Source organism: Pygocentrus nattereri, chromosome 7 (genome assembly GCF_015220715.1).
Source record: "Pygocentrus nattereri isolate fPygNat1 chromosome 7, fPygNat1.pri, whole genome shotgun sequence".
Classification (NCBI taxonomy): domain Eukaryota; kingdom Metazoa; phylum Chordata; class Actinopteri; order Characiformes; family Serrasalmidae; genus Pygocentrus; species Pygocentrus nattereri.
The window spans coordinates 38,164,858-38,181,132 of NC_051217.1; the positions used below are offsets into that span (position 1 = coordinate 38,164,858).

General features: G+C 39.9%; 1 protein-coding gene across 3 annotated transcripts in view; it reads left to right on the forward strand.

The window, feature by feature from the left end:
- Window positions 1-16,275, forward strand: part of veph1 (ventricular zone expressed PH domain-containing 1) — a 177,810-nt gene that overhangs the window by 22,059 nt on the left and 139,476 nt on the right. For all 3 annotated transcript variants that reach the window (XM_037539969.1, XM_037539971.1, XM_037539970.1), the window contains exons 3-4: window positions 3,350-3,565; window positions 15,826-16,000. In XM_037539969.1, coding sequence (XP_037395866.1) covers window positions 3,350-3,565; window positions 15,826-16,000 — 391 coding nt within the window. The remainder of the gene's footprint in view (window positions 1-3,349; window positions 3,566-15,825; window positions 16,001-16,275) is intronic.

The following is a 16,275-nucleotide window of genomic DNA, read 5'->3' on the forward strand; positions in this document are numbered from 1 at the left end:
TAGTCCATCTGTTTCTCTGATACTTTATTAGCCCCCTTTTACCCTGTTCTTCAGTGGTCAGGACCCCCATGAACCCTCACAGAGCAGGTACTATTTGGGTGGTGGATCATTCTCAGCACTGCAGTAATGCTGACGTGGCGGTGGTGTGTTAGTGTGTGTTGTGCTGGTATGAGTGGATCAGACACAGCAGTGCAGCTGGAGTTTTTAAACACTTCAGTGTCACTGCTGGACTGAGAATAGTCCACCAACCAAAAATATCCAGCCAATAGTCTCCTATGGGCAGCAGTCTGTAATTGTAGAACTACAAAGTGCACCTGTATAGTAAGTGGAGATGATAAAATAGACAATGAGCGTAAAAACAAGGAGGTGGTCATAATGTTATGCCTGATCGGATACGGGCCCTTTAAAGGATCTGGGAATTCATACTGTTAGGAAATTCTTAGAAAGCCTCACTTAAACCCCCATTAAGAAATTGCTGCAACGTTCAAGCCAGTATTTTTGGAATTGCAACAGCAAAGGCTTTTGTGTACAGTCTTACGGCTGGTAAACTCTGAGCTGATCCTAAAAAGGCTGTGGCTGTGTTTCAGCTATTCCAGCTATTCAGGCCATCCTCATGCTGGGAGTTTTTTCTTCTACAGTGGTTGAAGTAACGAGTTGTGACAAGCTACCCATGTAATATGTCACTCCAGAACCTTTACATAATGCATCTTTGAGCAGGGAGAACTCCTCCTTGGTATTCAAGAGCCACTCTAGGAGCGTCTCTTGCATAATCTGGAAGGAGTCGAAAGTCCAGAGCCCTGGTTTGGCATGACATAAGGCTGCTCCACCTGGAGGAGGACATGTATGATCCATTTAAATAAGCACATGTTTATCTTCCTGAGCTTGCAGCTAAAAACAGCTGCTATTCTGCCGTGAGCCTGTTTCTTTGTTCCTTGCAGCTTTTGTGATGACAGATATTGGCACTTTCAGCGTCTCATGGGTATGTTCTGTCAGATAATGCTGCTAAAAGAGCATCTCTCTCTCGCTGTTTCTCACTGTGTCTCGCAGCCTGTCTCGCTTACAGTGGCCTCTTTTCCATATCCTCATGCATTTCATCATGAAGATAAAACAGCACAGCCAGTCAGATGTAGATGCTTCTCTTAATAACTACCTCAGTGCGCTGCATATTCTAATGTCATCTAAAAGTGTTCTAGACCAGTGGGTGACTTGTAGGCTGATATTTGATCATCTCCCTAACCCTCAGTGGTTTTAGTCCTTTGTTATACTGTACAGTCAGTTCACTTCATTATTTTACAGCAGCTATATAATTGCATGTCATTTTACAGTTGTATAGAATGCATTCGCATTTGATTTACATTCTCTATCAACAATCTTAAAGGAATAGCTTAGGGAAAAGTCAGATGTGCACAACTTCCCATTTACCGCAAGTGTAGTCAGTCAGCCAAGACACTTGGAGTCTATCATTTGCTTCTGTAGTTTAGTCTGGAACTCTATAGTCACCCAAATAGCCTAAAGCATTTCTTGAAAAATGCAGCACCCAGACTTATTTTAGCCTGTTCAAATTGCATATAGGACTTAAGATTATGCAGAATTGGGCTACGTTTATACAGCAGGTAAAAGTCTAATCTTTTCCTTCATATTTGACTCAGATGTGTGTCTGTGTGTCAGTGTAAACAGCAAAAAGCACATTGAATCTGATATTTTCAATTCTGATTTGAGACGCTTTCATATGTGGTGCTGAAATCCGATACAGATCTGATCTGCAGCAATGTGACTCAGTCTGAACAGCCAGGTTGGAATTCGTGTAATTACTTCATAATCGCTCCTGTGATGCTGCCGACGATGAAACTAAACCCTCCTGGAGTGACTGGTGTTCGCTGGCTGTCATGATTGTTTACCCCTGGAAGAGCCACGTGAAGCCTTGTTCCTTTGCACATGTGGGTCAGTTTAGGAGCAGATCTGTTCAGACTGGTGTCACATACAGATCACATTTAAAAGATAATGTGAACAGCCAAACAAAAAAATCGGGTTTGGTGAGAATCAGATTTGGGCCACGTTTACGTGCTGTATTGAACGTAGCCTTATTGACATGGTTTAGGATGTAGTATGGCCAACTGTGAGATAGAAAAATAGACTAAACTTCAGTTTCAGGCAGGCAGGTTGATTCTAGATCTGCTGTCTAGAGTGGCTTCCTTGAGAAAACAAGATAGAAGTAAGCTTGCATTTTTTTACAGGTCCAATTCCACTTACAGTTTCACTGTAATCACTTCACGTTTTTGGTGTAATAACCCTAATTTTATAAAACCATATGATGATTTAGAAGAATTCCAGTGATATGTTGATTGAGCAGAAACCATGCTGTAGTAGCTGGACAGTCATAGTGGGAACGTCTTTGAGAGGCAGGAAAAAGAATGTTTTTTTCTCTTCTTGCTGTTCCAACGATGATTGACGCACAAGGTGACAACTCTCCAGATCCTGAGTCATGTTATTCAAATGTGGTGGGTGATTTTGGCATCATGATGCAGGGGATACAGACTGTGCAAAAGAATACAAAATGCTGACCCACTTCTACAGACGCCCTGAAGGGATGTGATGCATTTTTTAGGTAAAAGAGCTGTAGTGTATTTTTTTTTCTTCATGAAAAAGCTGCCATGTATATTCATGCACCCCTACATCATCAAGGAAGGGTGGTCAGATGGTCACTCTCCTCTTTACCCCTTAGGACACGACATCCAGATTTCCAAAAAGAATTTCATATCGGACCACAGGACACTTTCCCACTTCACCTCAGTCCAGTTTAAATGAGGCTCAGGCCCAGAGAAGGTGGAGGCGTTTCTAGGTGTTTATTCAGCATCACCCAACTTAACCAGTCTTAACCAAACTTTTTTGTGTTGTTAGCATCATATAAATATATATATTTATCTAATTTTATCTAATTGATGAATATAATGTTTAGAAATATTTATTGAATGGCATATTATAAGCTGATGTTGAATCTAGAGATATATAAAACAAAGGTTTTGTCAAAAAAATGGAATGTGCAAAACACAAAAGTATGATAAGGTCTTAAAGGGTTAATATATCTTTATCTATCATTTCAAGTGTGTGATGCAGTGTTCTCTAGTAACCTAAAGGATCTGTTAATGTGAGTGTGGACCCACATACAGGCCAATAGAATTTAAGGGGTCAGTATAAAATGACAACATTTCGTTTTATCATCAACAGTAACTGCAACTGCACAGGGTTAAGGTGTATGTGAATTAGGTCTAAGCGTCATATATCTGAACTCATATGACCCCTTCATTTCATTTCCTCATGACCTTATATTTCTGATTTTGGCCGTCTGCAGGATTACCTGACCAATGACAATGACCAGGCGGTGGTGGAGATCTGCATCACGCGCATCACCACAGCGATCCGGGAGACGGGCTCCATCGAGAGGCACGGCGCCGCCCTGGTGGCTCTGTGGGAGTCATGCCTGGAGCACAACCTGCAGCCTCAGGGCAAAGACGAGGACACGCCCCACGCCAAGATCGCCTCTGACATCACCAGCTGCATCCTGCAGGTCAGCACACCACCTGTAAAAAAAATCACTGACCCGCCTGACTGAACACATCATTTGTATAATCTTAAAGGCGTAATAATCAGTTAACCCTTTCAAACCTAACACCTTTCCAGCGATACTTTCAGGGAATTTGGCTTTGGCTCTTTTAAATGTACCTGTAGAGGATTTGCGATGTGTGCATGTCCACATTGGCCATAGTGAAACAGTAAAAAGCCATCTGAGTTTTCTGAAAAGAGGCTCCATACCTCCTTTTGTGTTGGATGTACTGCGCTAATGTCCAAGGAAGCACCAATCAAGTTAAGATTAATAAGCACTGATGGGTTGTGATGAATATTCCTATTCATGTGTTTGATTGATCAATTTGGGCCTTGAACACAAATATTTTGGCTTTGTTAGATCACATTCTTTACATAGCAACATATTAGTTTTAAAAATCACACTGTTAACAGAAAAGAGCAGATTAAAAGGCAGAAATAGACACTTTCTTACCTTTAACCAGAGGTGAGCTCAATTCCTGATAATTAGCTAATTAGAATTTTAGAGTGTAATCATTTATTTTTAATTGTGCCTGAAGTTCAATTCTAAGGCTAGTATACATTTTTTTGGATTTTTAAAGTGGATTTAGATTAAAATACTAGTGCTTTGAATCACCACAAACAATGATATATATATTTAACATAATTTGAAAATGCTTGTTGCCCTTTACATTATGTGTAAATTTAATGATGAATGGACTAATAGAAACAATCCAAAATTACTTGGATAAACATCTGGCTCCATTGACTTACATTAAACGTAAAGTAAGTTTTTTCCTTCTTCTGTAAAGTTACCATAAAAAGTTTTCTTCCAAGAACATTATATATATATAGCAAATGTCAAGCTGTTTAAATCCATATATATATATATATATATATATATGGATTTAAACAGCTTGACATTTGCTTTAAACAGCTTTAAACATTATGACACTTGAAATCATAACACAGAAAATGTTTATTTGATTGTAAAAAGTTTGTGTTTTTCAGTAGAGACCGTTCTTGATTTAGACTTTTGGACACATTTACTTCAAAACGCCATGTGGCCATGAGGAGTCTCACTTACAGTCTCCCTTCCAGTGTCACTTCCTGCTCTAAAATCCAGGGGCAGGGCTGAAATAAGGCTCTACCTACGTCTAAAAACCTTTGTGTTTCTATAGCGACATGAAAACATAATTTTTAAAAAATTAATAATTAAACTCATGATACATTTTTCATTCATTCATTCATCGTTGTCTGGGGTAGCACTGTAGCTGCTCAACAGTCCTGGGTCTTCGTGGCCGGATTTTTCGTTTCACGATGCACCAAATGTTTACCAATGGTGGAAGGTCTGGACTGTTCTGCGGCCAGTTCTGCGTCTAAAAATGTGTTGAACATTTTTAGACACAGTTTTTGGCAGTTTGGTGAACGTCTGCCCATCTTTGCTTCTGAGAGACTCTAAAATGCTCCTTTTATACTCAGTCATGTGAGTTAGTTGCAAATTACTCCTCCAGCTGTTTTTATTAGTACCACTTACTTTTCCAGCCTTTCGTTACTCCTGTCCCAACTTTTAAGCTGCCATCAAGCTCTAAATGAGTTAATATTTTTTTATGAAATGGTTCCCACTTTCAACATCTGATATGTGTTCTATGTTCTATTATGAAGAAAATATGAGTCTATGAGATTTGCAATTAATTGCATTCTGCTTTATATGTACATTTATTTACATTTTACTCAGCGTCCCAACTTTTTGGAATGGGGCTTGTAGAAAAAATCATTTAGATGCAGTCTTTTCATTGTGATTACACAAGTAAATGTGATTTATTGTGATTGTTTTGGTCAGTTAACCAAAATAGTTGTTTGAGAATCACCTTTTGTTGTCCTCTCTCTCACATACTCACCTGTCAGCTCACTGCTCCAGGTGTGTTCACACCCACACACCCACACACACACACACCACCTGCCATCCCTGCTGGTCCCCTGGAGAGCTGTCTGTTCACTGAAGGCCGTCAGGCTGTTCCCATGTGTGGGGTCAGAATCAGCTGCGGTCGTACTGCTTCAGGCGAGAGTAGGTTTAATGTGAGATGGTAATGAGGGAACACATCACACAGAACATGGTGGTATGAATATAAATGGAACTGACACTTCTGACAAGAGCCATTAGTGCTAATCTCTTCACCTGCCTGCGTTCTCCGTCTTCTGTTGGTGCTTTTACAGCTTAAACTGTAGGCTTGCTATTCTGCTGTTAATATCAGCTCTTAATATTCAGTAACTAATAGGTAAATGTTAGCAAGAGGATGAACAGAGGCCAGTCATGGGCTGGAGGTTAGGGAACCAGCCTCGAGACCGGAAGGTCACCGGTTCGATCCCCAGAGCCGACAGTCCATGTCAGAGGTGTCACTCCCCGGGCGCTGCAGATTGGGCTGCCCAGTGTGCTCACTGCCCCCTAGTGTGTGTGTGTGTTTACCAGAGTGTATGTGGTGTTTCACTTCACGGATGGGTTAAATGCGGAGGTGAAATTTCCCTGTTGTGGGACTAATAAGGGTCACTTAATTTAATAATTATAGTTATGAAGACAAGTTCCAATACAATTAGGCATGTGATACGTTAACTAGCATCAGTCTTAGGCAGGTTTGTTAAGCAGTTTACCAGGTGATCTTCATGAAGCTTGCGTAACCCTTAGAAACCTAAAATTTGAGGGACTTTTTTATTTTATTTTTGGTATTTTGGGTCAATTACACTTACAATTATAAACTATTTGCATGTGACAGTCACACAGGCCATATGTTGTTATTTTCAGGAGACCCTGGGCTACTCAGATCTGCCATTGTTTGACATGTAAATGCTAACAGAAATTTGATATCTTTATGAATTCGGGTCATTTCTGATCTGACATTTACCTGGCGCCTGCCAATTTTATATTGTTTAAATTATAGAGATCTTTAAAACCATTTGCACCTCAGAAACCTTTTCAGAAGGTGTCAGTCTGGAGTGTCTGTGAGCTGAAACTGCAGTCATTTTAATGGTGATTCATTCTATTGGTTATTATTAGTAAATCTAAACAATTAGCATAAGGTGGACATTTTTTTAAATTGATTTTCTTGCCTTAGTGGATTCAGGCTGAGTGCTAAAACTCTGATATACAGCAAGACAGGCTTTATTTTTAATTACAAATTGAGTTGCATATTTAATATCAGATATTTTTCATACTCAATCAATGCAAAATGAAAGCCCTGTGTTTATAATATACAGTCTGTAACTGTAGAACTACAAAGTGCACACACTAGCACACCACCAGCACTTCAGTGCTGACAGTGATCCACCACTCAAACAGTACCTGCTCTGTGGTGGTCCTGTGGGGGTCCTGACCACTGAAGAACATCCCTATCCCTCTGCCCATCCTTGTATGAATAGCATCTTTCCCTCTCCTTTCATCCACCCTACGTCTCACCCTTCTCTTTATAAGTCACTTATGAATATTTGACTGAGACGTAGAGGGAATAGAGAGAGAGAGAGGTGCATGCCGGGTAAAGGAGGGATCAGTATTCATTAGAGAGCCGCCCTGGGACAGTTCAGTCGGGCGCCTGAATTCTTCGGAGCTATTTGTGGAAGGAGCCTTTGATCTGAGTGGAAGCCAGATATTGAAGTGACTGCTTTATAATGAGATATATTTTTTTGTGAGTTTTTCGGCGCTGCTGTTGCTTTGAAAATTCTGGTTGGGATGTTCAGGGACTTTTTCCCAGTGGACACGACGCTGAGTGGCAGCTCTGCCGTGAAAAAGAGAGAAATCTCTCTTAATTTTGCGCGGAAATGCTAGTTTGCCCTTTAGCTATTGATACTGTTTCTGTATAGGAGAGCGTTTTTGGAATAATTGCACATATATGAAGCATTCTACTGAATAAAGTTTAAAAAACAAATAAATAAAATAATAGCAATAGGTCATTCTACAGAAACATCCATTTTTGCATCCCTAGCGTTTACAGATATATTACACTTAAAACACATTAGGGTTACAATTTATTTCTATTTTAAACACGTTATTTGGACAATTACACATTCTTGAGCCTCAATTTAGCAAAATTGGTTTATCATCTTGAATTCCAAGTATCACAGAAGTTCTTGTCGTCACAGTCATGTGTGAAGGTTGAGGCCATAATTTGAGGTAAAAAGATGTTTTTTCTGCCATTTTAACTGCAATAATCTATACATGACTTATGGAATATATAAATTAAATGACATAAATAAAACAAATGTCAAATAAATGTTATACAATATATAATGTAAGTTGTTGTGCCCAGGAGTCGTGTCACTGGTGTTACTGCCTAACAAAAAATCTCTTATTTTGAAATAACATCACACTGATGACATCACTCGACTTCTTTTTCAATATTTTCTGAGGATCTGTGAAGAAAAGCACAGGGTGAGTCCACTGTGTCTTTTCAGTTCTCAGAAATGTTCTCATTTAGCTCATGATTTCATATGGAACTTTTAGCTGATGTCACTGGTGTGACCTGGTTTATTCTTAAAGCATTGTGAAAAAATTTAATACAATTCAATTTCATATTTTAATGGATATTCCTTGACTGATAAGCTGTGGTTTGATGCTCTGTAGCAGACATGCTGTAAAATAGTTTTCATTAAAAATGTCTCTGGTGTTTCCTTTCTTACGTGTATCATCAACGAGGATCGGTAACACCAGCGACACCTATGAAGAGACAGAAAAGTTTCTGTAGAATGACCCAAATATTGAGGTATTCAGAGCTTAGATATTTTTAAGGGCTAAGTTACGATCTATTTAAACTCAGTTCATTAAAAGAGATATTAATCAGCTCAGTGTATAAAATCATAATTATATAGGCGCAGCACAACACACACTAACACACCACCACGTCAGTGTTACTACAGTGCCACCCAAATAGTACCAGCTCCGTGAGGGTCCATGGGGGTCCTGAACACAGAAGAGTACAGGGTAAAGGGGCCTAACAAAGTATCAGAGAAACAAATGGACTACAGTCTGTTACTGTAGAACTACAAAGTGCTCCTATAGAGTAAGTGGAGCTGATAAAATGGACATTGAGCATAGAAACAAGGAGGTGGTGCTAATGTCATGTCTGATTGGTGTATCTGCTAGTGATCATTAGTGATACAGCTTCATAATTCAGAAATAATTCAGTTAAAGAATTTCAAAACAGGCCACAAAGCACGTGTAGTCTTTCACTTCAACCTTCAGAATGCATCATCAGAAGGGGGTTTTGGGTGGGACCACTGTAAGACACCCGTAGGCATGTCTACAATAGATAAAGCAATGGCTGAATTTTTCATTTAGACCAGAGTGTCTCTTTAAGTGAAAGTCATGAACTTGGGAATTTACAGTCAACACTGATGCATAAAACCAACTTTTTTCTCACAATTTGGATGTGTTTAATGTTTGGAGTTGTATACTAGAGGTTTGGCTTGATTATGGCTACATAGAGTACAAGTTAATACGACTTCAGGCACCTCCGTATTTAAGGAAAAAAACTTTTTTCCACAATGTCTGATGGAACATTAACCCGATGTGGCACCTCACACAGGGTGAATATGTCCTGGGGTAATTTCTATGGTGTGTTTAATAGCATGTAAAAGCAACAGAATGTAGGATGGGAATAAAGTCCCTAAGAAACACTGGTGATAAATATGTTACCTCACCATCTCCGGTAAAAAAACCTTACAAACCATCCAAAATTAGAACAACAAACATACTAGAAAGAGAAAGTTTGTGAATGAACTTGAATGAGCTAAAATGATAAGACGTTAAATGGTGGAAGACTGTTGATAAATTGCTGCTAAGCATTCCACCTTAAATTCTGTGCCACCTTAATTGTAGTGCTACCTTAAAAAAGACTTCTATCTTAAATTCTGTCACACCTTAACTTTAATTCTCCTTTAAAGAGAGCTCCACCTTAAATTCTGTGCCACTTTACGGGCTTTCCCCGTTTATTAATCAGAATAGCAGAGTTTATATACACACAAATGGCATGACCATCGTGTGATCATGTGACAAGACAATAGAGAGAGAGGATTGGATGAAATAGAGCTTTAGGTGGACAAGGACCCCCAAGGACGTTTATGACGTCCAGGAATATGGATCCTAAACAACAGATAGTATTAGAACATTGCTAATTGGATATCATTGTCACTGTGGGTTACAACTAACCATATGAACGCACAAGCATAAGCTGTGGCCTCTGTAGGACGTAAGCCCTAAGGCCTTATGCGTACCATTGGCCTGAACCCCATAGGTCATGATATAGTCATGAACCCAGGATTGTGCATTGATCAGGAGTATGCACTGATATTGGGATCTAACATTATTGAAGTTCCACCTTAAATTCTGTGCCACCTGAAATGTAGTGCTATATAAATTGATGTTCCAACTTAAATTCAGTGCCACCTTTAATTTAGTGCTTCCTTAAAAGCAACACCACATTAATTTTAGTGTTAACCTTAAATTTGCTGCAAACTTAAATTCAGTGCTAACTTAAATTCTGTGCCACCTTAAATTTAGTGCTGTGTTAATTAAAGTTCCAGCAGTCCATTATGATGTCAGTTGTTGCAGTTAATTTGAATGTCCCAAACATTCCGCCCATTTATTTCCTATGGGAAAAAAATGTCTTTGAACGATAATTTTACCAAAACTATTCCGGATCGCTTAGAAAAGACAAACACACTCGGCAGATATAGGACCTGTGATCCTGCAAAGTTTCATGGTTCTAGCCCAAAAACTGTGGGAAGAGAAACATTTTACACTTTGAGTGTAGAATAATAATAAGAACACTAAGTTGGCTTTTTCAAGCCAACTTAATGAGAGCAAATAAAATGCTGAGGAGGTAAAAGTTAGTCTTGGATTCATTTGCACTGGGACATTATACTTATTCATATACTCATTCATTTGGATGCAAGCACAGCCATTCAGGGCACGTTGCTGTGAAATGATTCACTGTAGACAAACTTACTGGCTCAGATTTACAGTGGTGGTGATAGTGTAACGAGCAGCGAGGTTGAGGTGGACGCATAGGCAGAGACAAGCGAGGTTTATTATGGGCAAATCCAAAATCAGGGTCAAGACAGTCCATGTTCAAAAAGCCAACACGGAGAGATTGGGGTTCAGACATGACGAACGGAACAACTCCAACAAACAAAACATCCAGTAAACAAAGACTAGCAAGACAAGCACATCAAACACAATCAAACAGCACATCAAACAAAGACCAACAAGAAACTCAGGAAAGCACAGGGCTTAAATACAAGGGTTAAGAGGGACAGGTGGAAACACTGGTGGGAACAATCAGGGGCGGAGTCACAAACAAGGGGCCGGACTAAAAAACAAAACAAAGAAGCACATGGACAGGACTGGGAAGTAAACACTACAGGAGCACATGGACAGGACAGGGAAGGGCCAATAGTGACTGAACCAGGGGTCATGATGTCTACAATGCAAATAAAGCCGTTGTTTACTATCCAAGACCACCAGTGAAGCAACACATCTTCTGAATTTTTATATATTAAATGCTGATGATGGTAAAGTCATCATACATCTAGAAAAAAAGTTTTCCTTGTGGACTATTTTGCCTTATAAACCCTGCACGTATCCCTCCATCATAAACAGATTTAGGCTAAAATTGTATCTCGTATCTCGTATGTTTATCATTTAAAACAGTGTTTCAGGCATTTTTTTTTGTGTGATGTAACTCTTAGAAGCGTCAGACGTCTTCATCTGTTTCTTCTCACCACCACTGAGCAATTCTGACTTGGTAGGTTTCTCTAGAACAGCGCATTTCAGATCAAATCACTCTAAATGGCTTTGTTTACATCTTAACAAATAAGTCATAAGAAGCAAGCAGGCAAAGTTTATTTATATAGCGCTTTTTACAAAGCAGCTTTACAGAACAAACACCCCAAAAAATGTGTGGAATTTCTCTTCAGTTCAGGTAAGTTCACTGCATGTACTCTTGGGGGCGCCAGAGCATTTCACATGATGCTTCTACTAAAAACTCTAGCCGTGGTGTTTGGCCTGCTTTTCCTCTGTCGCCTTATTATTCTGATACCAGTGTTTATGTGAAAGTCACTCAGCAAAGCCGGATTGTTGTCTCTGGATTTGTGTCTCACATATGTAGAATTATGTTGGGTGTCCTTTGGTTAAAACAAACTCATTTTGGTCCATTTCATTTCATCGTTTAGATGAATGAAACTGCTGATGTGGTGAGTCAGATGTCCTGGGGTGGGCAGTAAGCCCCACTAATGAAACTGATGTGGGATATTCTAAACACCTGGTTAAAAACAAAGGCGTGTTTCTCTGAAGGCAGAGTCTAATTTTTTAGTTAAAACTTGACAAATTTAATCCGACTGTTGCAGTAGATTTAAAGCAATTCCACAGATTTTAGGAAAAATTTCTCTTTAAATAAGTCACTAAAATGTTAAAGTGAGAGTGATTTGATGTGAAATGCTTTGCTCTTATAGAAACCTTGTGAGTCAGAAATGCTGACAGTGGTGATGATAGAAACCAGCCGTCTGAAGTATTTAATGCCTCTAAAAGCTCCCTGACACAAGCTTATCAGAGGAAATGGTTACAATGGTTGCATTGCGTGATAACGAACATTGTTTTATGATACCCTGTATTGCATGAATCACTACTTAAACATGATTAAAATGTTTTAACATGTTTTTGTTATTTAAAATTGCTTAAATATTGGAAATACTTAAATACATGTTTATATATGTATATACCAGTGTATATATATATATATATATATATATATATATATATATATATATATATATATATATATATATCCATCCATCCATTTTCTTAGCTGCTTCTCCGTCAGGGTCGCGGGGGGGTGCTGGAGCCTATCCCAGCAGTCTTTGGGCGGAAGGCAGGATACACCCTGGACAGGTCGCCAGTCCATCGCAGGGCAGACAGACAGACACAGACAGTCACTCACACACTCACACCTAGGGGTAATTTAGCACGTCCAATTGGCCTGACTGCATGTCTTTGGACTGTGGGAGGAAACCGGAGAACCCAGAGGAAACCCATGCAGACACGGGGAGAACATGCAGAATCCACACAGAGAAGACCCTGGTCGCCCGGCCGGAGAATCTAACCCAGGCCCTCCTTGCTGTGAGGCAACAGCGCTACCCACCATGCCACCGTGCTGCCTCTATATATATATAAACCATAAAATATATTTTTTTCTCTAAACACATCTTTTATCAAAATAACAAGACCAAACAAATCCAACTTATTCGCAAATATTGTAAATTAATACATTTTCAATTGGTATTTGGAATATATGGTAATAACAGCATCACATTAAGAATTCCTAGCCATCTGATGTCATAAAGTGTTTGTCCTTTCAAAGTAAAAGACCATTTTCCTGCAGTTAAATAGGAAAACACAGATATTATATTACTGCTTTTTAGTAAACCTAAGATAATGTAGTTGTTGCCATATGGCAACACCATGCAACAGAGGGTTAATAAAATCAGAACTACATTTTTTTTCTAATACTTCTCAGCGGAGGGGTACATTGAGGGTGTTGTAGGGCCAAATAGCCCCCACAGGAAACATAGAAAAAGATTTTCCACTATTTTACCATCATCAACCTTAAAAATGTGGAATGCATGTGTGGGTTCACTGATTGTTTTTGGATAGTAAATAAAACGGCTATATGTGTTGTGGACCTTGTGGCCTCTGGTTCCCATCACAACCACTGTAAAGTAATCTGAGTCTGTAAGTTTCTCTACAATAAACCATGTCACATCAAACCACTCTGAAAGACTTTGTTTACATTTGAAAGATTGAATTCTGGAGAACATTTTGAAAAAGTGGTGTTACTTCCCGGGTAGGGTAATTTGAGCTTAAACAATGGACCTCACAGCTCACAGTTTGGGCACATTAAGGCCCAGTCCCATTTCACCCCTTGCCTCTACCACTGAGCCTTTACCCCTCCGTTTTGCACTTTCACGTCTAGGGGTCGGGTGTCCTTGTTGGGATAGAGGGGTAGGGTGAAGTGTTAGGCCTACATGACCCTCCAAATGGTCCAGAGAGACACTTCAGAGTGATATGAGAAAAAAAATAAAACCATTCCACCTTAAATAGTCCAGCAGTTCTGATGCCTGAAGTGCCAGAATGTAACTGCTGCTCCATTTAAGGCAGAATGGATGGATGGATGGATGGATGGATGGATGGATGGATGGATGGAAGAAAATTCAAACAAGAAGCTGATGAATATCTGGACTTCAGCTTCGTATCACAGAAGAATTAGGGGTGGGTGATCATAAATAATTGCCCCTTTGAAAGTAACCCCCTAAATGTAACTAAAGCCCAGCAGTGAGGAGCTAAACTTTACCCTGCTCTGCTATTAGACTGGCAGGGTTGCCCACAGAGCAGCACTGGTAGCTGTTAATGAAGTAATGCTCTTTTTATCTGAGGGTCCCATGTTGTGATGTAAGATTTCGACCACTACTCACTGGGGCAAGGTGACACTCAAAAACAAGGGGTAGAGGTAGAAATAAGAAATGGAATTGGGCCTAAGAGTGGACCGGTGAATGCTTATCTAGCTTACAAGCAATGGATGCTCATCAGTTGTATCAGAACATCAAAGCACCAAAAATTTGCCTCAGGCTACATCAAGTTGTTCAGTAATCTCTAGTAGACTTATTTATGTGCTCTAACACTGCATGATGCTTCATTACCTAAAAATGGACAACAGTGTGGACAAAAACAGGCTTCAACACGGCTGCTACCACTGAGTTTAGCGACGCTACATATGTTTTCACATGATAACAGCATCAGAAACCATTTAATCAAGTGTGTTTGAGAATAGTTAACTTCCATAAGCCTTTCTCTCGTTTCTGAGGTCGACATTTCCGGTTTGGGAGGTTGTGTGTAAAATCGTTTCCGTTTCTGAGTTTTCATTCATTTCCATCTGATGATGAGCTCGGAAAGAAATGGCTAATTGCAATAAAAAGGAGCGAGGAGACGACATTCAAAGTAATTTGAAACAGCAGGTACGTGTTGCTCATTTCATCCCGTTGGGCGTCTACGTTACACCGAAGGGAAAAACGTGGGTGAAAAGGGCCCGAAGCACCATGTCGCTTCATTTGGGGTCAACGAGCAAAGGAATCTGTGTAAAGCAGAGTGAGGGCCGCCTTGGAGACTCTACTAATGAGGAGGAGGGGGTGGTGGAGCAGGATATGTTGGGGATAGAGGAAGAACAAGCCAAGGAAGAAGAATGTGTGTGTGTGTGTGTGTATATCTCAGTGTGTGTATATTTCTCATATATATATATATATATATATATATATATATATATATATATATATATAATGTGTGGGTTTTTTGTTCGAAATCATGGCGTGTGTACGAGAACCTCGATACTGGCATCAAAGAACTTCTGTGTCCCAGGTGATGGCAGGTGGTTGCTGGAAAGATGTGGGGCTCAATGTGATACATACAGTATAAACCTAACAGTGAATTAGCTTATATAACAGTGACTCTAATTGCGTACATTAAAACAGGTTCGTGAACTGCAGGGTTGTAACAATGAACTGGTTAAACTCCTTCAAACTTCTTTGAAGTCGTTGGACCTCTAGTCTCTGTGGTTCCTCGTCTTTTTTTAAGGACTGGTAACACCGAGCCCTTACCTGGATCTCCCTGTCTGCAGCATTGAAAACTGAGAAAGATATAATTTATCACAATAATTCAGGTTAGACAGTTTATTTCTTATACAGGCACATATTTAAAGATCTCTAAATCTGAGGAATGCTAACATTACTCATCCTGTCTGTGACATTAAGGTAGCTAGCTTGCTAACTACAACACTGGGAACCAGCTAATGATTTACCTTTGTAATCAAAAATAAGCTGCTCAAAAAGATTTTATAACCCTTATCGAGTTTTGCATGTTTGGTGCTCGATAGCTGTTCCACAGCTCTGACCACATCATCCAGCCTAAAGCTTGGGAGTTCAGCCAAACATGATGAATAGTGAAATGCAGCCATATTGGTAGCGGAGCGGCATAAACTCCCCGGAACGTTACCCCTCCTCCGCGCGTGAAAAACGGCTATTACTTGTGAGCGACATTAGCCTTGTAGCTCCAGAGCAACATTAAAGTGCCAGACTTCAGACCCGAAGCATGTCTTATGTATTCTGCTGCAACTGGGGTAAAAGGGCTAAATGTCCACCTGTTATTCTGTGCAGAACTATAACCGGGCTCCGGTCATGGCCCTTGCGGTTCCGGTGGCAGTGCGCTTCCTACAGCAGGGGAACCGGGAACTGAGCCGGAACATGTCCAGTTACCTGTCGCTGGCCGCCATCGCCAAGGCTGAGCTCCTCGTCCAACACACCAAGGCCATCACCCTCAGCGTGCTGGGAGGTAAGGTCAAAGCAGGGGTCAAGTGATGCTACCAGCAGAATAATGAACCCTTTGGGGAATGCATTAATTTATTGATTTATGTATTTATAGCCACAAAACGATGGCTTGCCCTGGTTATTAACCTTTAGAAGTCATATTATACTCAGTGATGCCAAAAACATTTCATTTGAATTTTACTCCTTACTCTTACTCCTTGAAACAAGCAGAGAAATTCTGCCGAAAGTTATTGTTGTGTCCAGTGTAGTGTTTTGTGAAAAGAAAAAAGAAGTCCTTCA